This window comes from Anopheles nili, chromosome 2, assembly GCF_943737925.1.
Source record: "Anopheles nili chromosome 2, idAnoNiliSN_F5_01, whole genome shotgun sequence".
Taxonomy (NCBI): domain Eukaryota; kingdom Metazoa; phylum Arthropoda; class Insecta; order Diptera; family Culicidae; genus Anopheles; species Anopheles nili.
This window is the reverse complement of record NC_071291.1, coordinates 69,528,527-69,548,466: the sequence shown is the minus strand read 5'-3', so window position 1 is coordinate 69,548,466 and position 19,940 is coordinate 69,528,527. Positions and strand designations below refer to the sequence as shown.

Genomic DNA, 19,940 nt, shown 5'->3' with positions numbered 1-19,940 from the left:
AACGATTTTGATTTAAAATCAAAATTTAAATCTTAGTACTCCTATATGAAATATTCGTGTGTAATTTAGGAGATTATTTTATATTAAATCATGTTTGTAATTGAAACCTTGTGTCCATATAAAAGGCATTGATTTTCAATAAGGTAGCAGGCGAGCCGTTATTATAGAGCACACAGTGCATTTTCGAATGCGTGTGCTCTTGTGTCAAATTTGACATACGTTGTTGCAGCGGTTAAATATGTAAACAAAACAAGCTAGTTTTGATCCACAGAATCGTAGTGCATATCGAAATCTTTTATATTAATTTAAAACCAACACGAAAAAATGGAGGAAGATGAAGAAATATTGTGTAGATACGGCACGGCTCTACCAGCATTCGAAGAAGGTGCGTAGGGAATGCAATTTTGCGTGTGTGATATCTCCTTGATCGTCACTCCCTTTGCAGATGCCGTACCGTCGAAGAAACCCGTCACCGTCGAGGACCAAATTGTGCTGGATAGCAATGGGAAACGTCGTTTCCATGGGGCATTCACGGGAGGGTTTTCGGCAGGCTATTGGAATACAGTCGGATCGGAAGAAGGTTGGAAGCCGACAGAATTTAAAAGTTCGCGCAAAGAGAAATTCTCTTCTGTACGGCAGCAAAATCCAATGGATTTCATGGACGAGGAAGATCTGGGAGAGTTTGGTATTGCGCCGCAACGTGTCCAGGCAAAGGATGATTTTGCCCATAGCGGGGGCAGTAGTAACTCTAGCAAAAGAAAGTTTGAATTGGGGCTATCGAAAGGGCCAATACCTGGCAAGCCGGTGTTGCGAGCACTGCTGGAGCCAGCGAAAGAGAAGACAGCAGTTAAAATGCTAAAGAAAATGGGCTGGCGCGAAGGTCAGGGTATTGGAGAGCGCCAGACAAAGCACGAAAAGAAGCAGGCCAACGCGAGAACTAACAAAGAGCAGTATTTAATGAAAATGTACGGTTGTGAAATTCCCGGTCGACCATCGGACGAGGATGCTGACCGTGACGAAGGAGACGATGGCTCGGAAAATTCAGACAGCGACTACGAAGTGACATTCGCTCCGGATGATTTCGATCCGTTGGTCGCTTCCCTTAAGAACAATACTTTCGGGTTAGGTTACAGTGGGCTCGACCGTGGCACGTCATCCAGCGGGTTTCAGCTGTTCGATGCCCTCGAGGTAGTAGACAAGAACAACAAAAAACTTTCGATTCGTGGACAAGCTTTCGGAATCGGTGCGCTGGAAGATGACGATGATCTCGACGTGTACGCCCGGGACGATATGTCCCGGTACGATTTTTCGCTTGAAGATAAAAAGCAAACGAAATGTGCAACTTCGGCGAATAACGTGAAACAACAAGCAAGTAACCTGGAGGGCTTTAGCTCCAGAAGTAGTGCACAGAAGCACTCTAAAAAAGTGTTTAGTGTACAAATGCCTGATGGCTTCCAACCACGAAATTGGGAAGAACGGAGGACTCGCTTTAACCCTCTAGACGAGCAGCGGGCAAAGCAGATCGAGCGAGACAACGAACACAAAATCAAAGGCCTTGGAAGGCATGATCTTTGTCCAAAGGAGCGGGGAGAGATCCTAGGAGAAAAATCCAAACCGAATCCTGTACTAGAAATGCTAAACCAACGCAGTAATAACTTTGTAAGCGGCGAGGTAATTCACAACGATAGCACGCATTCGGCAGCAGAAACAGATCAACCGAAGGAAGGAAGCAAAATCGTTGTAAAACAGGAACCCCCATCTTCTTCGTCGGTTCCGTCGGGTTTGGTGACACAACCGAACGTGCTGCAACGGCAGTACCTCGGTTCGACTAAGGAAGGCTTCAAACCATTCATTGCAATGCCCGACAAACAGGATCGCTATGATCGGTTTTTAGCTTTTCAGTCCACCGAACGGTACCTCACCCGGCAGCAGTATCTGGAATCGTTGCAACCGCTAGGATTATCCGCGTGGGATCGCGAAAGGGAGCTTAAGGAGTTTGTCCAAGCCGAGCGTATGTATCGCCCGCTGGATGGGTTAATGTCGGAGCGGTTTGTAACAGCGTCGAGCTTGATTGCGGACAAAACCATCCCCGCCGATGGGGAATCGGGAAAACCGCGGGAAATTCGAATGCAGCGCACTCGCGTGATGTGGAAACCACATAAGGAGCTGTGTAAGCGATTCAACGTACCGGAACCGTTTGGGGGAATGATGGCGGATGAGCAGGATGCCGCAGAGAAACGCAGAAAGGAGAAGGGAAAGTTCTCCGTGTTCGATTATCTGGAGACACCCGTCACAAATAGACGCGATTTTGTTACTCCCGTCGTCATACCAAACACTCGTAAACACCAACACACAGGTAATGAAAGCCAGCTTAATCCCGTTGCAATCAAACGCTCCTCCAATGCGGGCGGTGCAGGACAAAGGCTTTCCTCGAGAGACTTTTTCATTTCTGACGATACCACCAGAACGTCGATTCCAAATACCGAAAGCGAAGCGAATTCCGAGGATGGTCCTATCATCAGGACAGTCAATTCGTCCCTTCCACCACCAGTGCTGAGCAGAAAAACGGAGAAAAAAAGAACGGAACTAGAAGAAAAAGTGCTACAAGCAACCAATAAAAAACCAGAGGACAAGCGAGATCTTTTCAAATCCATTTTCTGCAGCAGCGACGAGGAAGGAGAGTCAAAACCGAACTCGAGTTCGAAAGAAGAAAAAGCCCCTGCCGAAGCTTGCAGCGTCCTTACCGATGAAGAAAAGCTAAAAATGGTCGATAGCTTCATTGCCATCAAGCCCGCAAGTCAGGTGAACATCCTGCGCAACAATTCGCCCCCTCGGGGAATCTTTAAAAACTTGTTCGAATTCAAACAACCACCACGTGTTGAGCGCGAACACGTGCTACAGTGTTCATCGAAATCCGTCAAAACGACAGGACAAAAAGATGCTGAAAAGAAATCAGAACGACATTCCTCCACATCGAGCGACTCAGAACCAGACAGTGCGTCCGATTCGGAAGACACGGAATATTATGGACCGAAGCTGCCAACCAAAGCGGTCGATAATTTGGCAAATTACAGCGAAGGCCAACCAACAGGGGCAGGTGACGGGTTTCAGCATCTGCTGGACGGCAAGGAACGTGCGAAAGACACCTGGATCGAAAAGCGTCTCGAAGTTCGACGGCATTCACCAGATAAGGGGAAAAAGAAGAAAAAACACAAACAGCACCATCACAAAAGTAAGATGAAAAGCAAACATAAGAAAGAAAAAAAGAAGAGCAGTCACAAGCGTAAAAGTAGGCATTAGCTTTACGCTACTGCAGGAGATATTTGCTACCGCATCCCGGGCGAATTTTCTCGGAATCGATTAGAATAAAGAATTTAAAAAAATGCAACGTCCACCGGCTAGACATGTAAATTGAAATTCCATTTTTATTGCGTCGTTACTGAAATTCGTCACTAAATAGGAAGGGTAATCCTAAAGTGCACGCACACTTAAGGAGAAAGTAAGAACTATTCTAACATTTTTCTTTGTCGTTAATTCCGGAACGAAGTTTTAACGCGGAGCCCAATGGAGTAAAGGTTCGTGAAAGATAAAGAAACTGAACCCATTCCCGCAGTTGCGGTAAACTAAAGGCGCAACTCAAATGACTAACGAAAGAAACAAAACAAAAGCCAAAACATCTCCCACAAATGCTTTTGGGCGGCTGAGACACATCCTTTACAAATATGATATAACCCGCAAACGGGCGTATCTCTCTTCTCTCAGTCAGTCGTACCGGTCATAGCCGGAGAAGTTGGGTAAATGGCAGTGAGTGGTGCATGAACACGACCTGCTTCCTTCCGGAATTATTCGCATGCTTCCCCATGCTTTTTAACGATTCGATTACGATAGACAACGAGACAAATTAAGCGGATAAGGGTAAGACGACAAAAAATCATACCCCTATGCTTGGGGGTGGTGTTCATTTTGTTACTAAATCCTGCAGGTCGCACCGCAAACTACGATCGACTGCGTTTTTCTATTCTCCGAGGTATATGCAGTTCTCTTTAACCTAAACGTCTGACTCTACCATCTATTTGTAGGTTTTCTGTCAAGCTATCTTCATTACTACCCGAGAATCATTCCTGCGTTCATTTGTGGGTGTATAAAAAGTTTAAAGTATATGATTATTATAGTTCACTTCGTTGGAAAACAAAATTGTTAGATTCTTGCCTAAATTCACTAGCGCTTATATCGGCCATTGCTAAGATGCTGCTCCAAATTCCATTCGCCGTATAGCTTATTTAAATGATAGTACGAATGTATAAAAAATGGTATCAGTAGATACGTTCAACTCCGAAAAAAAACATTGTATGAAGTAATTCCTCCTTCTCTCTTCCATTTCATTCCCATTTCGTGCGCTACTTGTACCACCTACTGCTAACACTACGTGAAAATCCCGCTTCGCTTCTCAACTGAGGCCGGAATCAGGCTAGAGTCAGAATCAGTTTAGTGAACGTTTTCGCTGCAGCTGCGACAAATGGGTGCCTAAGGATAGAGATTTTCTTCGTGTCATTATGGGAGAAAACATTGCCTTCAGCAGGCTGTGCTGGTGCTGTTGGGGGTGCTGCTTTTGGTGCTGTTGAGGATGGTTAGCGTTAGAGGACAGAGAAGGGGAGGAAGATGACGATGAGCTTGCGCTGGCAGTGCCCGTTGCGTAAATGTGAGATGATTTTTTGTTGTAATTGGCAGATGATTTCGATGCTGTAGATGATGATGAAACAGCTGAGGTTGATGATGGCTTCGAAACCGTGGCAGTGGAATGTGATGACGCGATAGCCGGCTTGATGGATGATGGCGAGGCCGTGGTGCTTGTGGGTGTGCCCTTTACCGCAACGCTCGCACTTCGGCGACGGGGCGGTGATATGGCTGAGACGATGGAACATCACCCCAAGGGAACGCAACCCCATGTGCGTGCAAACGCACAACACAAAGCAGAACGAAAGTGCAAACCGGATTGAGAAAGACGGCAGGATTAACATAAAACGAAATGAAATAAGAAAAAGAAAGAAAAAACAAAAATTAGTAAGTAAAATGCAACCGCACGCGATAGTAAGTTGATAAGTCAAACACATAATATTGACGTGTAAGGAGCACAGGCGTATGGATAGCGATGGGAGGAAAATGTTAAAAAGGTGATGAATGGAAATAGGAAAAATGATATAGCATTGTTGAATACATCCGGATTTGATTCCTAGAACCGTGACCAACCTGCAGGATCCATGTTTTTCATTGGCGTCATTGACGGTTTGACCTTCCGCTGTGGTCCATTTCCAGCATTGGATGTTGATGCACCACCGCTGCCCCCGTGACCAGCCTTGTGTAGATGGTAGGACAGCGAGCCGCTAGAGGTGGACGTGCTTGCGCCTGCGCCTGCCGTTCTGTCTCCGCAGCCGTTCCTTGTTTCCGCCTTCACGGTCTGCTGTTTATGCACGGTGACATTGTTCCAGTAGCTCATTTGCTCCGTTCGCGATTCTTTCATTGCCTGTTGCAATTCCGAATCGTTCACCGACATTTTCTGTAGCCAAAAAAACGCATACGTTGCATTAATCATAACCGCATGCTTGTGTGTGTCGATTGTGATTGACTGGGAAACTCACCTTTAGCTTTCGTGTGATACGCTGCATAACCTCCGCTGACACCAGCCCAAAGTCGAACATTGAGCACATGTGCAGCACAAAGTTGCGGTAAAGGTTGCGCGCGATCAGCTCGCGTCCTCGACGTTCGACAAACATCTCCAGCGCGATCGGTATCTGGCAGTCACCGACATAGCCGTACTTCATGACGTGTAGATTCCACATCTTCATTAGTTCTTTCTCACCTTCGTTGACGTCGGTAAATTCGTCGATCAACTGCATCGTTTTGTGTTGCAACCAGAGCGGATCGCTTTCGCCCTCGGAATCAACATCCAGTTCCCGTGGGTACACTGGTAGGCAAGTCATGGTGTGATGGTACATTCTAAAACGAAATAATGATTAATTGCCATATACCTTGGAATGTGTGAATGTTGTAAACCGACGCCTACCTACTGTGACCAGTTATGTACGGCCTTTGGCTGTCGAATTCGGTCTCATCGTTATCGATAAATTCCGTGAGACTTGGCTTCTGGCGTCGCGGTCGACAAACGAGCAGATTTGTGACAACCGTACGACGAAGTGGCCCACGCAGCTCGTAGCATAACGAGGGAGCTAACAGATCATGCGGTGACCCATTATAGGAACCATCGTAAAGCTCGTTGACCGTTATGTCGATGCGCGCACCATTCGGGATGGGCACGTAGTTGAAATTGAACCGTGCATGGCACAGCTTCAGGTGCTTCAGCAAGGAGTACAACACGCCGCAACTCAACCGGCACCAGGGGCATCTATATTCGCCATCGTTTTCCGTCTGCTGGCGTGAGTAGTTGTTGTAGATGAAGTAATAAATAACCCGCTTCGATTCGGCTTCTTTCTCTGTGCTACCGACATCAGCTGTAGGCACGACGGTTTCGTCTGATGGTGATGGTTCTAACTTGGGCCGAATCGGCTTTACGTCCATCGATTCGTCTTCAGTTACGCCAGCTCCACCCGAGTTGGATGAGTTTCCAATAGAGTCCATGATTCCAGAAGCCGCAGCTGGTGTCAGGATGCTATTGTTGTTAATGTTGATATTCAGTCCCTTTTTGTATGATTCCATCGCCAAAGAAATCGGTTTGTGGTTTTCCTTGTCGCTGTACCCCATCCCCATGGCATCTCCCGTGCCGACGTTGCATCCTGCGTGTCCAATGGATAAGCCATCAAAGCCCCGCGGTGGTTCTTTAGTCCACTGTAGCCGAACTTTAAGAAAGGGCTTGATCATTTTTTCGTAGCGATCTATAAAGTCCTCGTTGGTCGGTGGTACTTCGGGTTTACAGTCTTCCGTCGACAGTATATCGTACGCTTCTGGTAGTGATGCCCAGAAGCGGTTCTTGATAGGCGATCCATATTTCGCGGCCATCGTTTTCTGCTGCGATATTATTTCCTGCGCCGCCAGCTCATAGTCAGCCTCCTTCAACAAGCAATGGCCGCTATTGTCAATAATAGCCAGTTCCGTGCTGTATAGCTTGCTGTGGCTGTGTAACTTCTGCCGCTTGGCCGACGGTTCCTCTTCTTCTTCTTTCACCGCTCCATTCGTCAAATAGCACCCGTTAGTACTATTCGACATGCACCCTGGAACCGTATAGTGCACACGGAAGCGCAGTATGAAGGAAACCTGCGGGCCGGTAACATGATTCGCCGCGCCAGTCGTGTTGAACGAATCAGTTGGGATGCTCACTACCGCCGGTTTTTCGTCAATACTGCTGTCGGCGGATATCAGCGGATCGGTCTTCGGATTTACCAGCACCTGCGACTTGCCAACGGTTAGCTGCATCTGGGTGGCCGACACATCCTTCCGTTTGGTATGCGCTATTTTGAGTAGATTTGTTTCCACCTGCACGCACTTATAGTCGCAATCTGTCCTCTCTTCGTCATCGACAAACGAGTTTTTCAGCGGCAATACGATTCCATTATTGTCAACACTGTTCCGATTCGTTTGATTTTTTTCATCAAAAAATCCAAGAAACAAAAGCTTGAGGTAGCCGTTAGAGATCGTCAGACCGTTGGATTTCTCGTTGCGTAATTTAGCCATCTTTTGCGCTAACATCGAATCGATTTTGAAAGACTGTCGGGATTTGTGAGATCGGGACATGCGGTGGCGCATGTAGGACAGATTGCGATGCAGAAAAATGGGCTAACGATATAAAAAGGCGTAAAGAAACGAGCAATTGGAGGTTAGAAGGCAACAATTATATGCGCTCATCATAGTTTCCTCTAACTCACCTGTAGACTGTTTTTCGCCTGAAGAAATCGATAAATTTGAGTCGGCTCTAAAATTGTTAAATACAGCACAAGAATAACATTCACCTTCCCTCAAGGGTTCCAATATAAATTAAATGATAGAAACAAAATACTCACTTTCAAAAGCCTGCAAGAACATTTCGTGATCAGTGCTAAACATTTCGCTCCGTGGCTGCCTTATCATCATTTCACTATCCCTTTCCTTTTTCTTGAGCGGGTGCTTTTTGGCTCTGACAAAGTTGTTCTGGCCACCGCCTAGCACAGAAGGCGTGTTCCTGCCACCACCAGCTGGCGACACATCCGCATGCTTTCTGGCCTGTTTTTCCATCGCTGAAAGTTCGCCGAATTCACCGATTCTACTGCTCACTTTCTAGACAAACCTGGCAGCTTGCAGCGCTGTTTTTACTGCCGACGAATATCATGCAACGGTGCGGTTAAGATACGGAGCAGTGTCTATAATTCCGATGGAGACACCACACAGTATAAAAAGGGATAAGCGGCTTGCTTCTGCAGAACGTACGTTTTTTCCACACCTGCTGTCCCACTCGCACTCATCCGATTGGCTCGCTCTGAAGCCTATTGTACTATACTCTTTCTATAGATGCTTTAACGAATAATTTTTGGTAGTGATATTCTGCTATTATGCTGCTACTAGCAGAGTAACGATTCTAATGAAAATGCGACGAGTTTTGTTTAGTTCCCGCGCCCCGTCGTAATCACTTTTAATCCGAAAACGAAGCACGTAGAGCGCGGTTGCAGTGCACTTTGTTACGCTTCTTCACACTGATGTTTGAAAAGCCAAAACCACCAACACAGACCCACAGCATCGGCCTCGAGATCATCAACAGTCTTACCATACCAAGCTGCTCGTTTATCTACAGCAAAGGTACTCAAAGTCCAAGTCGCGTGAAAATATATTAAATTAAATCCTTATAATGCGCTTTTTTCGGGAAATCTAGAATTTTACATTAATCTTCACTACCCGCTCAAAAAGTTGTGCTTGACAGCGACTGACGCCTGCACTCGTTTAGAACATTTTTGCATAAATGACAACAGGCTCTCTCAAGGTCGTTAAATGTTGTTCTAAATGTTAGGAAAATTTTTGAGAGTAAAGTCTTCTTCAGAGAATAAATATATTGTGCGAAAAAAAACATAAGCTGCAGGCATCTTTACGGAAATCTATACGATTTTGGTAAAATAGAACAGCTAAATTATCTGTTTCCTCAAGTGATCTTTGTGTCTTCCGTCAGCCTCAAGGGATGGAAGTTAAACGGCGTGAGGGGCTTTTAAATTTTATCAGCCAGTTGTCCACTAAAGCTTATTATTTCCGTAAAGAATCGATTATATCATTAAAAATTAGTATATCTACCATTTCAGGGCCACATTTGCTTAATGTATGATTTTAATGCTATCGTAGCGCTATGAAAAAATGATCAAATTCGCGATAACGAATCGGCCTGCAACATGCCGAATGTCAGCTGTCAAAATAGGTGAACACAGAAAGCTCTCTTCGGCCCTCTATCTAACCATTGTTTTTATTCTGTAAAAATAAAAACCTACGTAATATTGTTTATATTTTTTTACTAGATGTGCTGAAAAGTAAAAGCTTCTTACATAGTAGGATATAAATTAGTATTTTGTTGCTTACATACATTGTGATACTAAAAATGGAGTCGAACTTGAACAAAGTCCTTAATATGAACAGACAGCAACTAAGCGGACAGCTCTACAAGTACACAAATGTAGTGAAAGGTAGACGATTTGGGACTCTTTCAAAAAGAAAATGTTGATTGAGATGAAAAATGTTGAAATTTTCAGGATGGCAGTACCGCTGGTTCAGTGTAGATGCGCAGGGAGGCCTGCTCAGTTATTATCTATGTGAACCAACCGGTGAAGATTCTAGTACCCACATCGTCGGTAGCACACCCCGCGGGCAAGTTCATCTAGCTGGAGCGGTTATCTGTCCGAGTGATGAAGATTCAAAAACATTCACCGTTAATTGCGCCTCCGGAGACATGCTAAAACTGCGTGCAGTTGATGCACGTGCCCGTCAGGAATGGGTCGACGGGCTGCGAGCGGTCGTCGAAAGTCATTCAAACTCGACTGGTACCGCTTTACCTCCAAGGGATCAGTTAGCGGCGCACGATGCGTTCGGTGCAGCCCGGCAACAGTTACAGCAAACGGAGCTCAGCAATGCGGCCTTAGCCCGTGCTATAGAAAATTTGAACGGATCTTTATCTTACACTGATCCCGATCTACTCGTAATCAAAGCGCTATCTGCCGCCAGTACCCACTGCCTATTACAGTGCTTGGGACTGTTGCAACGGCATCAGGAACTAGCGCCCGACCCCAGACTAGAGCAAAGTTTCTAGCCCAAGCGGGCATTGACACGCGATGGTTGTAATAGAAATTCCTATTAGAAAAAATAATTCTAAAACTGGGAACATTTGAAAGTCAACGACTGGATCGCTTCTCTTTCAATTCCTTCCCTTTTTCCGCTCGAAGAATAATGTTGTTCTTGTACGCAGGATATTTGGCGAGTTATCTGGTGCTACAACAAAGCGGTTTGCTATGCGATTGGAGAAACCCTAACTGTACGCATTCGAGCGCCGCCTTATGCCAATAGTTTATTTCGACCTTTTTGGCTAATGTATCGCCATTAACGCTTATCTCAGATCTTTTGTTAAACTACTAATAATAACGAGTGAATAGCACTTTATTGAAAAAATAGCGAATGTGTTCAAAATGTTAGACAGATAAAAAGAAAGATGATCTTCAGGTCATATAAATGAATGTTAAAGAAAGCTGGTCTATAGCAGGTATGTTAAACTACTTTAATTGGCAGGTCTTTTTGAAATTATTACATTTTTTGCGGGCTGCGAAACCCAGTAATAGAACTTCTATATTCATTCCTCGTATAAGTGGAATAGTATATCTTATTTAAAAATCAATGCACAAAGGCATCTTAGCAGTTTTTTTTTTCAAACTATTCGCGGGTCGCAAGGAAAGTCTCGGCAGGCCATTAGTTTGACATACTTTATGTATAGTAACCCCTTAGTAAATAGTTTTTCATTGAGCAAAACACTCGATAGTAAAATCATCTTCCCAAATCGGAAAAACGTGTTTTATTTTCATTGGATAGTAATTCAGTTACAAAAAAGCTATAATTGTACCCAGATCTACTCAGTGTACCATTTGCTTCTGGTCGGTTGTTTTGTTACATGGTTTATCATTTCCTTATACTTTCCAACCGTTTGCTTGAAAAAGGCATCCTCTTTTTTGAGTTCTTTAAGATTTAATTTGGGTTTGACTCTGCCGGCGACCTTTTCTTTTCGATTTTTTGCCTGCTCCTGTTTAAGCTTTTTCTTTTTCTGTTCCTTCTTCTCCTGCTTAATGCGCTTCATATGTGCATCAGCCTGGTACGCGATTTTGCGGTTCGATCGTATCCCCGCCCTTCCTTCCTTCGACAACTCCCCCGTGTACGATGTTACCATGTGTTCAATGTCACGTTTGCGTTGCTTTTTCTTAGGCACCATATCTACATCTTTCGTCTTGAGGTTGAGTTTTTGCAGCAGGGCACCAGGGGCCACGGCTAACTGTTCCATTTCTTGCCGTCTTGCTTCCTTGCGAATTTGCAGTTTTTTCAGCTTTTTCATTTTTAGCTCTTCCATTTTCTTCTGGTAGGTGGGGTTATTTAGACGCGACTTTTCCAATCGTTTCTGTCTGATGTTGTACACGTTACGATCTTCGATGCTAAATGACACGATGGGGCGCGAGTTTTTGCCGAACACTGCCGGATTATTGTTAAGCTTTCGCAACACTTCTAGAGCTGTTTCGTGACGCGCAAAGGAAAGAAATCCATATCCACGGGATCGTCCTACTGGATTGCCAAATGACGGTCGAGTGTCTCTCATCACGCGACATTCCTTTGGCCTCTGCGAAGTGAATTTGATGACTGTTTTTCGCAATTCCTCGTTCGAGTAATTATCTGGGATGTTGTGTATTGTAAGACGCTCGCGTGCGACAAAGCGATTGTAGTTTTTAAGCATCTCATTTGTCCGCTGCTCCAAGCGTAAACGTTGAGCCATGTCCGCCTTGGATACGTCTTTAGCCGCAGGAGATCCTGCCATGATTAACCCCTCCTTTAGAAGATACAGATTTCGTGAATCTTTCGCACGCTTTTCCTCCTTTGCTTTCTCGCGTTCCTTAATGTCTTTCTTGCGTAGGGCTGGCAGAATCTCCAAAAACTGCTCATGTAGCTGTAGCTTCAGGTTCTGGCGGCAACTGAGCTCAGCAGAGTCTTTTAACTTGAAAATGACAAACGCCGTACCTTTCGAATGTCCAGATATGCGCTCTTTGTTAATTAACACTTGTGCAACCATACCAAACTGAGACATTAGTTGTTTTAGCTCATCAGCTTTAACGTCGTACGGTACATTTTTAAGAAACACAGTACGACCTTCCTCAATCTCGTTCTTATTCTCTTTTTTGATTATGGGTTTTTCATCGTCCGAATCATCAGTTGCATTACTGTCATCGTCGTTTTCTTCATCATCATCATCATCATCTCTCTCATCCTCATTTTGATCATCCTCATCACTACCATCGTCGTCTTCAGATTCTTCCTTAATTTGGACTTCATCATCTTCCTCCATTTGAGAATCCTCCTGTTTTATTTCTTCCTTTTTGATTTCCTGTTTCGTTTTCATTTTAGAGAAATCAAGTTTATCTAGAGCATAGTGCACCTGAATCTTTCTCCCCATAAACATCTGATTATTCATCTTTTCAATTGCTTGATCAGATTCTTCCTTATTTGAAAACTGCAGAAACGCGCACCCGACTAACTTTCCATCGGGTCGTTTGAGAATATTCACTTCTTCTAGTTCACCATATTGCTTAAACTCACTGCGCAGTTTTTGATCAGTTATTTTGTAAGACAGATTTCTTACGATAATGCGGCATTGCCGGTGAACATATAAACGGCTACGTCGCCGAAGAGCATTTTTGCTGAAACTACCAGGTGTGTCGTGCTGCACGTGGTTTGGATATCCAAACACATCACTTTTATCATCCTCTTCGCTGCCTTCGTTTTGTCCATTACTGCCGTTAGCTTGTACGTAGTTTCTAGACATTGTGCTTAATATTGCAGCCTTTAAAAGCTACCTAAATATAATTGTATTTCAGTTTGTCCGCGTTTTACAACTAGCAAGAAAACACGTTGCCAATATGTTTGTTTTGTATGTTCTCGCAAACTGTCAAAAAAGAGAATGATTGAAGATTGCTATATATAAGCTGTATTGTTATTGGTATGTTTACCGGCAAAGAGTAAATATTTATTTCTGCTGCGTTGCTTAAAGATCAGAAATTTAAAGATATTAAAAACATAGAACATCTAAACATATATGATAAGTAATATGAGCCGTATCGTGATCCATTATATGCACGGACGTGGATTAGTATTTAATGTCGATGGTAATTACACTACTTCTCTATTGTATGCATTTGGTTTTCAAGACATTTCATTCATTGTAGATTACTTAAAGCTGCGATTTGAATACCGAATAATAGGAAACCTGATAGGCGTTCCCGTTTCTCATCCAAGGGATACTAATCAACAAGGAATGCCAGCAGTATTGTCAGCATGTGAACTTAAATTTCTGTTAGAAAAGCAGATAGTACAGCTGATAGACAAAAATAAAATGTTGCAAAAACCGCCGAACAATGAACAAATTCAGCTCTACAACAATATAATCGATCGCCAAAAAGAGGAAATGCGATTGCCGATCATTGAAAAGAGAATGGAAGCATTTAAAAAACATTTACCACGGATTCTTGAGGGAAAAAGGAAGAAACTACTTAAATCCGGTCTGAAAGAGCAAGGTACTTTCCTATAATTATGTTCTCATGCTTCACATAATTAATATTCTTATTATTTATTTAGCCCTACAACTAAACGCTGAACAATTGGTCCAAGAAGAAAGAGCAAAGATACAACAACAAAATCTCGATACGATGATACAGATCCCTTTGAAACATCCTGTACTAGTAGGTATGTTGAATTGAGTAAAATTTGGTTTGAAGAAAATTAAAACATATTTTTGTTTTAAGATTTTTCAGAAGCATCTATTGATTTAAGCACTGAAGAACGTGTTAAATATCGCGTCTATGAATCTTTATGGAACGAGGGCGGTTTCATCACCACAGGAGATTCGTTTGGTTGTGACTTTTTGCTTTATCCTGGAGATCCTATGTATTTTCACGCATCACATATGATACATGTATTACATAATGGTTCATGTCAAAGGACAGATGTAAAATATCTTATACGTTTGTGTCGACTTTCGGTGGTAGTGAATAAATTGTGTGTAGTCGCTTATGTAGATGAAGATACAAATGAAGTGCACTTCGAAACTTTAGAATGGGAAGGCAATGTTAATAAAGGAGAAATCATTTAAAAAGTCCATTGTTTTGAAATCTATTGTTTTAGTAATTTATTCTTTTCGTGATTTGTTTTGCTCGAAACGTTACTTCAATACAGCATGTTCTTTTCGTTTCTCCTTTCCCAGTAGAATTGCCTTTTTGAACAATTTACAATACAATTCAATAGCAACTGGTGTGTCGTCATTTCCTGGTATGGGATACGTTATAAGATTCGGGTTACAATTTGAATCCACGATACCCACTGTAGGGATATTCATTTTGGCTGCATCGCGAACTGCGGTGTGCATGTCTAGCACGTTATTCATAGTGTTCAAAAATATGCACAAATCAGGTAAACGACTTACAGCGCCGAACTGAACTTTAGCATTCGTAAACACACCTCCTCGCCAATAACGCGTGTGAGCGAATTCGCCACATTCCTTAGCTGTTTGTTCGACGATGTGGGAGTTGAGTGCGTTTCGGTTGAAGAACAAAATAATTCCATCGCGGTACGCTATGTGGGCAGTGATATTAAGCGCAGCACGCATATGGTCTACCGTTTTATCCAAATCGATAATACAATGCCCTAACCGGCTGCCATACAAATATCCTCTCATGTTGTCGTTGAGGGTTCCTTCCTTGTGGCCAAAATGAACCCGTGCCTTAAACAGATCTTCTACGGTGAAAAGTTTATGTACGCCGAAGTAATCCGGATGGGTCAATATCTCGTCAGCTGTACCAAAAATTAATACAATAGTAGTCAAAATTTTTGTTTTGAATAAAAAATGCATCATTTGAATAACCTTTATCGGAAGTGATCACATTTTGCTCTGGAAATGGAACAGTTCCCATGGACCGCGGAAGGCCTATAATGAAATCGTGATGTAATGGTACCGGTACAGCTTCTACATCATGACAAACATACCCACGCCTAACAATCGTCGCAACAACATTTCCAGTAGGTCAGGGAAAAAACTTTATGATTAAGCTTAGAAAATTTTATATGCTGTCGAATTTTAGATATGAAACCGTTTCACTTTTATTTATTTCGCAGGAAATCTACGCGTGCTGTTTATTGACTGATTTGACAGCTATTTATGTTTGTTCCTTTTGACAGCATCGCTATTCCCATGCAAGGTTCTTGTATCTTCCAAACTGCTATTATTTTCTCAATATTTTTGTGAAAAATTATATTAATCTTAATACAGAACATTTATTTTTAAATCGATACTTTCCAGAAACAAAGTTTCCGATCAGAAGCGGCCACTACATATGGTAGCTGATAATGCCAACAAAGGCCTCCAAAAAGCAGCAGTTTAGTTTCAATTTGTGGCAGTTTGTTTTTCATGTGAATGACCTTTAACGTTGCGTTTGGCCTGCCGATACTGGCAACTACATTCTCGGAGTGAGGTGAAAATTTCACCACATGCCCACATTCATCGTGCATGGGTTTGTTTTCGCTTGGCCAACTGGAGTTTTTCAAATCCCACATGAATATATTGCCACGTGCCATGGCAGCAACGAATGCGGAGTTCGACAAACTCCAATCAGCGGAACTAAGCGGGTTAATATCTGTTTCAATTGACATCATTGATGTTTTCATGTGCACCTTGTATAGATGTATAACACCACTTTTTTCAGCAATCAAAATATGGCCGGATTCCTCTGGGTGCCATTTGACAGAAAGCACTGCGGAGCTGAAACCGAAACTAGGTCCTTGAACGTATGCTTCTTTGCATTTCCACAACACACAAGTGTTGTCATCACTGCATGAGGCCAAGAATTCACCGTCGGGATCCCAGCTAACGTGATTAACATACGAACGATGCCCTTCGATCAGTTGTACGGTGTCATTTTGCTCCAAATCGCTATTGAAAATGCGAATTTTATAGTCCGATCCAGCGCTGGCGATCACAATCACTTTCGGGACCACGGCCAGTGATGTTTCGGGAGCAAATGCCACGCAATGAGGCCGGCTGTTATGGTGGATTTCTTTTATCTGATTCCATTCAAATGATTCGGTTTCACTTTCCTCCTAATGGGATAATAGAAATAAAGAACAAAAAGAAAACTGATGATAACGCCGGCACTCTCAATTAGGGCCTAAAGAAACTTTCCAGGTATTACTGGTACCAATGTATCGAACCCTTAGGCTAAGGATATACTCACAGGAAATCGTACACTCCCAAGTACTAGCTTGTCCATCAGTGCAATACACAACAGGTTTTGAGACCATTCGTATGATGACAATTCGAACGAGATAATTTGTTCCGGAAAAGAAACCGTATGAGTAGCTGGTGATCCTTTTACATCCATAGTTTTAAAATATTTTATATAATCCGAAAAACACTGTTTAACAAGAAGGATGCAAGCACGCACTAACAAATCGGCGCGATACCGGCACTTTGGACATCTGTCCAAAACAAATGTCAAAACATATGCGTTGAAATCGATCAACATTGATCAACAAGGTTTCTACATCCAGCAAGAAAGGTATGAGGTTAAAATATACTCTTAAATGTTACTGGAAATAATATTGGGTAAAAACTCAATATATACCCCCCTCCATTTTTTGACAGGACCCTGAAAATTAGACCCAGTCTTGTTTAATTTTATTGAACTAGTAAATAAAATCACATGACTTGCAAAAACGAAGAAATCAGTAGTTAAATTAATTAGAGTAATAAATATAATATGTATTTAGTTTTTACCAAGTTTTTACCCATAATTATTTTATACATTGTATAATATTAATAATAAGAAAACACTGGTTGATGTTTTTTTACGAAACCGGCAATTGTCATTCTGTCGTGTTGACAGAGCGTCACATTGACATTTGTAACTGACGCCGGTAACTGTCAGTACGCTCAAGACGCTCGCGCGCTTTACTCTTAGTTTTGTTGAATTAACGTTGTGGCGCAAAATGTTGTGTATTATTGGGTATTTTGCATAAAAAAGTTGTGAAAAGCAATCTAGTGTCATAGAAAAGTTGTGAAAATCTGTTGCATAGAAAAGTTGTGGAAACAATCTAGTGGAAAACAGTGTGATCTATTGAAAATAGTGTGATCTAGCGGAAAACAGTGTGATCTAGTGAAAACAGTGTGATCTAGTGAAAACAGTGTGATCTAGTGAAAACAGTGTGAAAAAGGTGTCCGTTAAAACAATTCGCGAGCAGTTCGATGAGCTGGGTATCGAACCAACCGAGGAAGTGGTAAACAAATGTAAGCGCTCATCGTAATTTCAAGAATCATGCACGAATCTGTTACAACACTCATAAATCTTAATCATATTCCGTTTTCTTTGCAGGCATAGAAATATGCATCAACAACGACGTGGATGACCCGGTTGAATACGTAGAGCAATGGATGGCTTACAGTGTTTCGAAATCGAGTGGTGCTGAACCAACCGACGCTTTCCTCAACGACATGGAAGCATACGAATTCACGAACAAATCGCGGTAAGTAAGTTGTGGCAAGAGATGTTGTATGTTATTGAGTGTTTTCCATAGAAAAGTTGTGAAAAGCAGTCTAGAACAGTGTGAAAATAGTGTGCGTTGAAACTATTCGCGTGCAGTCCGATGAGCTGGGTATCGAACCATCCGATGAAGTGGTTTACAAATGTAAACGCTCATCGTAATTTCAAGAATCATGCATGAATCTGTTACAACACTCATAAATCTTAATCATATTCCGTTTTCTTTGCAGGCATAGAAATATGCATCAACAACGACGTGGATGACCCGGTTGAATACGTAGAGCAATGGATGGCTTACAGTGTTTCGAAATCGAGTGGTGCTGAACCAACCGACGCTTTCCTCAACGACATGGAAGCATACGAATTCACGAACAAATCGCGGTAAGTAAGTTGTGGCAAGAGATGTTGTATGTTATTGAGTGTTTTCCATAGAAAAGTTGTGAAAAGCAGTCTAGAACAGTGTGAAAATAGTGTGCGTTGAAACTATTCGCGTGCAGTTCGATGAGCTGGGTATCGAACCATCCGATGAAGTGGTTTACAAATGTAAACGCTCATCGTAATTTCAAGAATCATGCATGAATCTGTTACAACACTCATAAATCTTAATCATATTCCGTTTTCTTTGCAGGCATAGAAATATGCATCAACAACGACGTGGATGACCCGGTTGAATTCGTAGAGCAATTCGTAGAATTCACGAACAAATCGCGGCAAGTACCTAAGCTAGCAAATACCATTGGTGGAAGTGGAAAATTAGTAGCATCTCCCCGCTTTGATTTCAAAATGCCCAAGATTACTAGATTAGATGGTTCGACAACTATAATGAAATTTGTTTTGTATATTTTCCAATGCATTTTTAAAGTATATTCTTAAATTTCTCTTCAATTGTTTTCATAATTATTTTATACATTGTATAATTTTAATAAGAAACAATCACTGGTTGATGTTTTTTTTACAAAACCGTTAATTGTCATTCCATCGTGCTGCGCTCATCGTAATTTCAAGAATCATGCATGAACCTGTTATAACACTCATAAATCGTAATCATTTTCCGTTTTCCTTGCAGCAATAGAAATACTATTGGTGAAAGAGGAAAATAAGGAGCATCTCCACGCTTGGATTCCAAAATGCCCTACCTTAATGCACTTACCGCAATGTGGATTCTATTGAACAAAATGCAATGGAAATGTACGGCTGCTTAACACCAAAGCACAGTGGCCACTCCCATGCAAGCACCGGGATTAAAGTTTAGCGCCATTATTTACCACAAAATTTGATTGAAATGTACAATTTGTTTTTACTGCAAACGATGTATGATATTAGGTTAACACTAGTTTCACACACACACACATAAGAATTCAAATATATAAACATCTTAAATTAGACTTTTTGAGAAAAGGCAAATGAAACATAAGTGACATGTGATGACATAAAGTTCACTTGTACTATTTTACTTCATAGTATACAGTTTTATGTTGATCCTCGATTTATACTTCAACAATTTAGGCGTGAGCGGCAACATATGCAGTTAAATTAGCATCTCATTTATTGATGAAGTTGTGGATTTGTAAAACCGATGTTCGGAGTATCCCTTTTTTAAATGATCATTATTTATATAGCATTATATTATATATCATTCATTATATATCATTATGATTCATTATTATTCATAAATAATCTAATTTAAACTAATATCATATATATATATATATATATACCTTACAATTTTATATATATTATATCATAAAGTTCACTTGTACTATTTTACTTCATAGTATACAGTTTCATGTTGATCCTCGATTCATACTTCAACATTTTAGGCGTGAGCGGCAACATATGCAGTTAAATTAGCATCTCATTTATTGATGAAGTTGTGGATTTGTAAATGCGATGTTCGGAGTATCCCTTCTTCAAATGATCATTATTTATACATCATTATATTATATATCATTCATTATATATATCATTATGATTTATTATTATTCATAACTATTCTAATTTAAACTAATATCATATATATATATACCTTACAAATTTATATATATTATATTATAAAGTTCATTTGTACTATTTTACTTCATAGTATACAGTTTTATGTTGATCCTCGATTCATACTTCAACATTTATTAAGTGCACAACTTATTGATGAAGTTG

The 19,940-nt window shown here is 41.6% G+C and overlaps 7 protein-coding genes across 7 annotated transcripts; 3 read left to right on the top strand and 4 right to left on the bottom strand.

Moving 5' to 3' along the window:
* The first annotated feature begins 324 nt into the window (after nt 1-324).
* LOC128730522 (G patch domain-containing protein 1 homolog) lies at nt 325-3,561 on the top strand. The gene is made up of 2 exons (XM_053823574.1): nt 325-385; nt 446-3,561. Exons 1-2 carry the CDS (start codon nt 325-327, stop codon nt 3,298-3,300), a joined length of 2,916 nt encoding a protein of 971 aa, XP_053679549.1. The 3' UTR covers nt 3,301-3,561.
* An 805-nt stretch (nt 3,562-4,366) lies between these two features.
* Nucleotides 4,367-8,220, bottom strand: LOC128730523 (polycomb protein suz12-B). Its single transcript, XM_053823575.1, has 6 exons — nt 8,010-8,220; nt 7,875-7,921; nt 6,062-7,785; nt 5,637-5,994; nt 5,248-5,554; nt 4,367-4,524 (listed from the first exon to the last, which is right to left on the bottom strand). The coding sequence occupies exons 1-6, from the start codon at nt 8,218-8,220 to the stop codon at nt 4,481-4,483; spliced, it is 2,691 nt and encodes an 896-aa protein (XP_053679550.1). The 3' UTR covers nt 4,367-4,480.
* A 1,339-nt stretch (nt 8,221-9,559) lies between these two features.
* LOC128720480 (oxysterol-binding protein-related protein 11) lies at nt 9,560-10,264 on the top strand. The gene is made up of 2 exons (XM_053814149.1): nt 9,560-9,644; nt 9,711-10,264. The coding sequence occupies exons 1-2, from the start codon at nt 9,560-9,562 to the stop codon at nt 10,262-10,264; spliced, it is 639 nt and encodes a 212-aa protein (XP_053670124.1).
* An 807-nt stretch (nt 10,265-11,071) lies between these two features.
* LOC128729465 (RNA-binding protein 28) lies at nt 11,072-13,024 on the bottom strand. The gene has a single exon (XM_053823050.1). It carries the CDS (start codon nt 13,022-13,024, stop codon nt 11,072-11,074), a length of 1,953 nt encoding a protein of 650 aa, XP_053679025.1.
* A 282-nt stretch (nt 13,025-13,306) lies between these two features.
* LOC128729454 (uncharacterized) lies at nt 13,307-14,347 on the top strand. Its single transcript, XM_053823043.1, has 4 exons — nt 13,307-13,364; nt 13,425-13,772; nt 13,834-13,941; nt 14,001-14,347. Exons 1-4 carry the CDS (start codon nt 13,307-13,309, stop codon nt 14,345-14,347), a joined length of 861 nt encoding a protein of 286 aa, XP_053679018.1.
* A 69-nt stretch (nt 14,348-14,416) lies between these two features.
* On the bottom strand, nt 14,417-15,320 carry LOC128729441 (28S ribosomal protein S2, mitochondrial). Its single transcript, XM_053823036.1, has 3 exons — nt 15,238-15,320; nt 15,116-15,178; nt 14,417-15,045 (listed from the first exon to the last, which is right to left on the bottom strand). The coding sequence occupies exons 1-3, from the start codon at nt 15,263-15,265 to the stop codon at nt 14,417-14,419; spliced, it is 720 nt and encodes a 239-aa protein (XP_053679011.1). The 5' UTR covers nt 15,266-15,320.
* A 211-nt stretch (nt 15,321-15,531) lies between these two features.
* LOC128720741 (nucleoporin Nup37) lies at nt 15,532-16,628 on the bottom strand. Its single transcript, XM_053814436.1, has 2 exons — nt 16,482-16,628; nt 15,532-16,347 (listed from the first exon to the last, which is right to left on the bottom strand). Exons 1-2 carry the CDS (start codon nt 16,626-16,628, stop codon nt 15,532-15,534), a joined length of 963 nt encoding a protein of 320 aa, XP_053670411.1.
* Between the last annotated feature and the right edge of the window lie 3,312 nt (nt 16,629-19,940).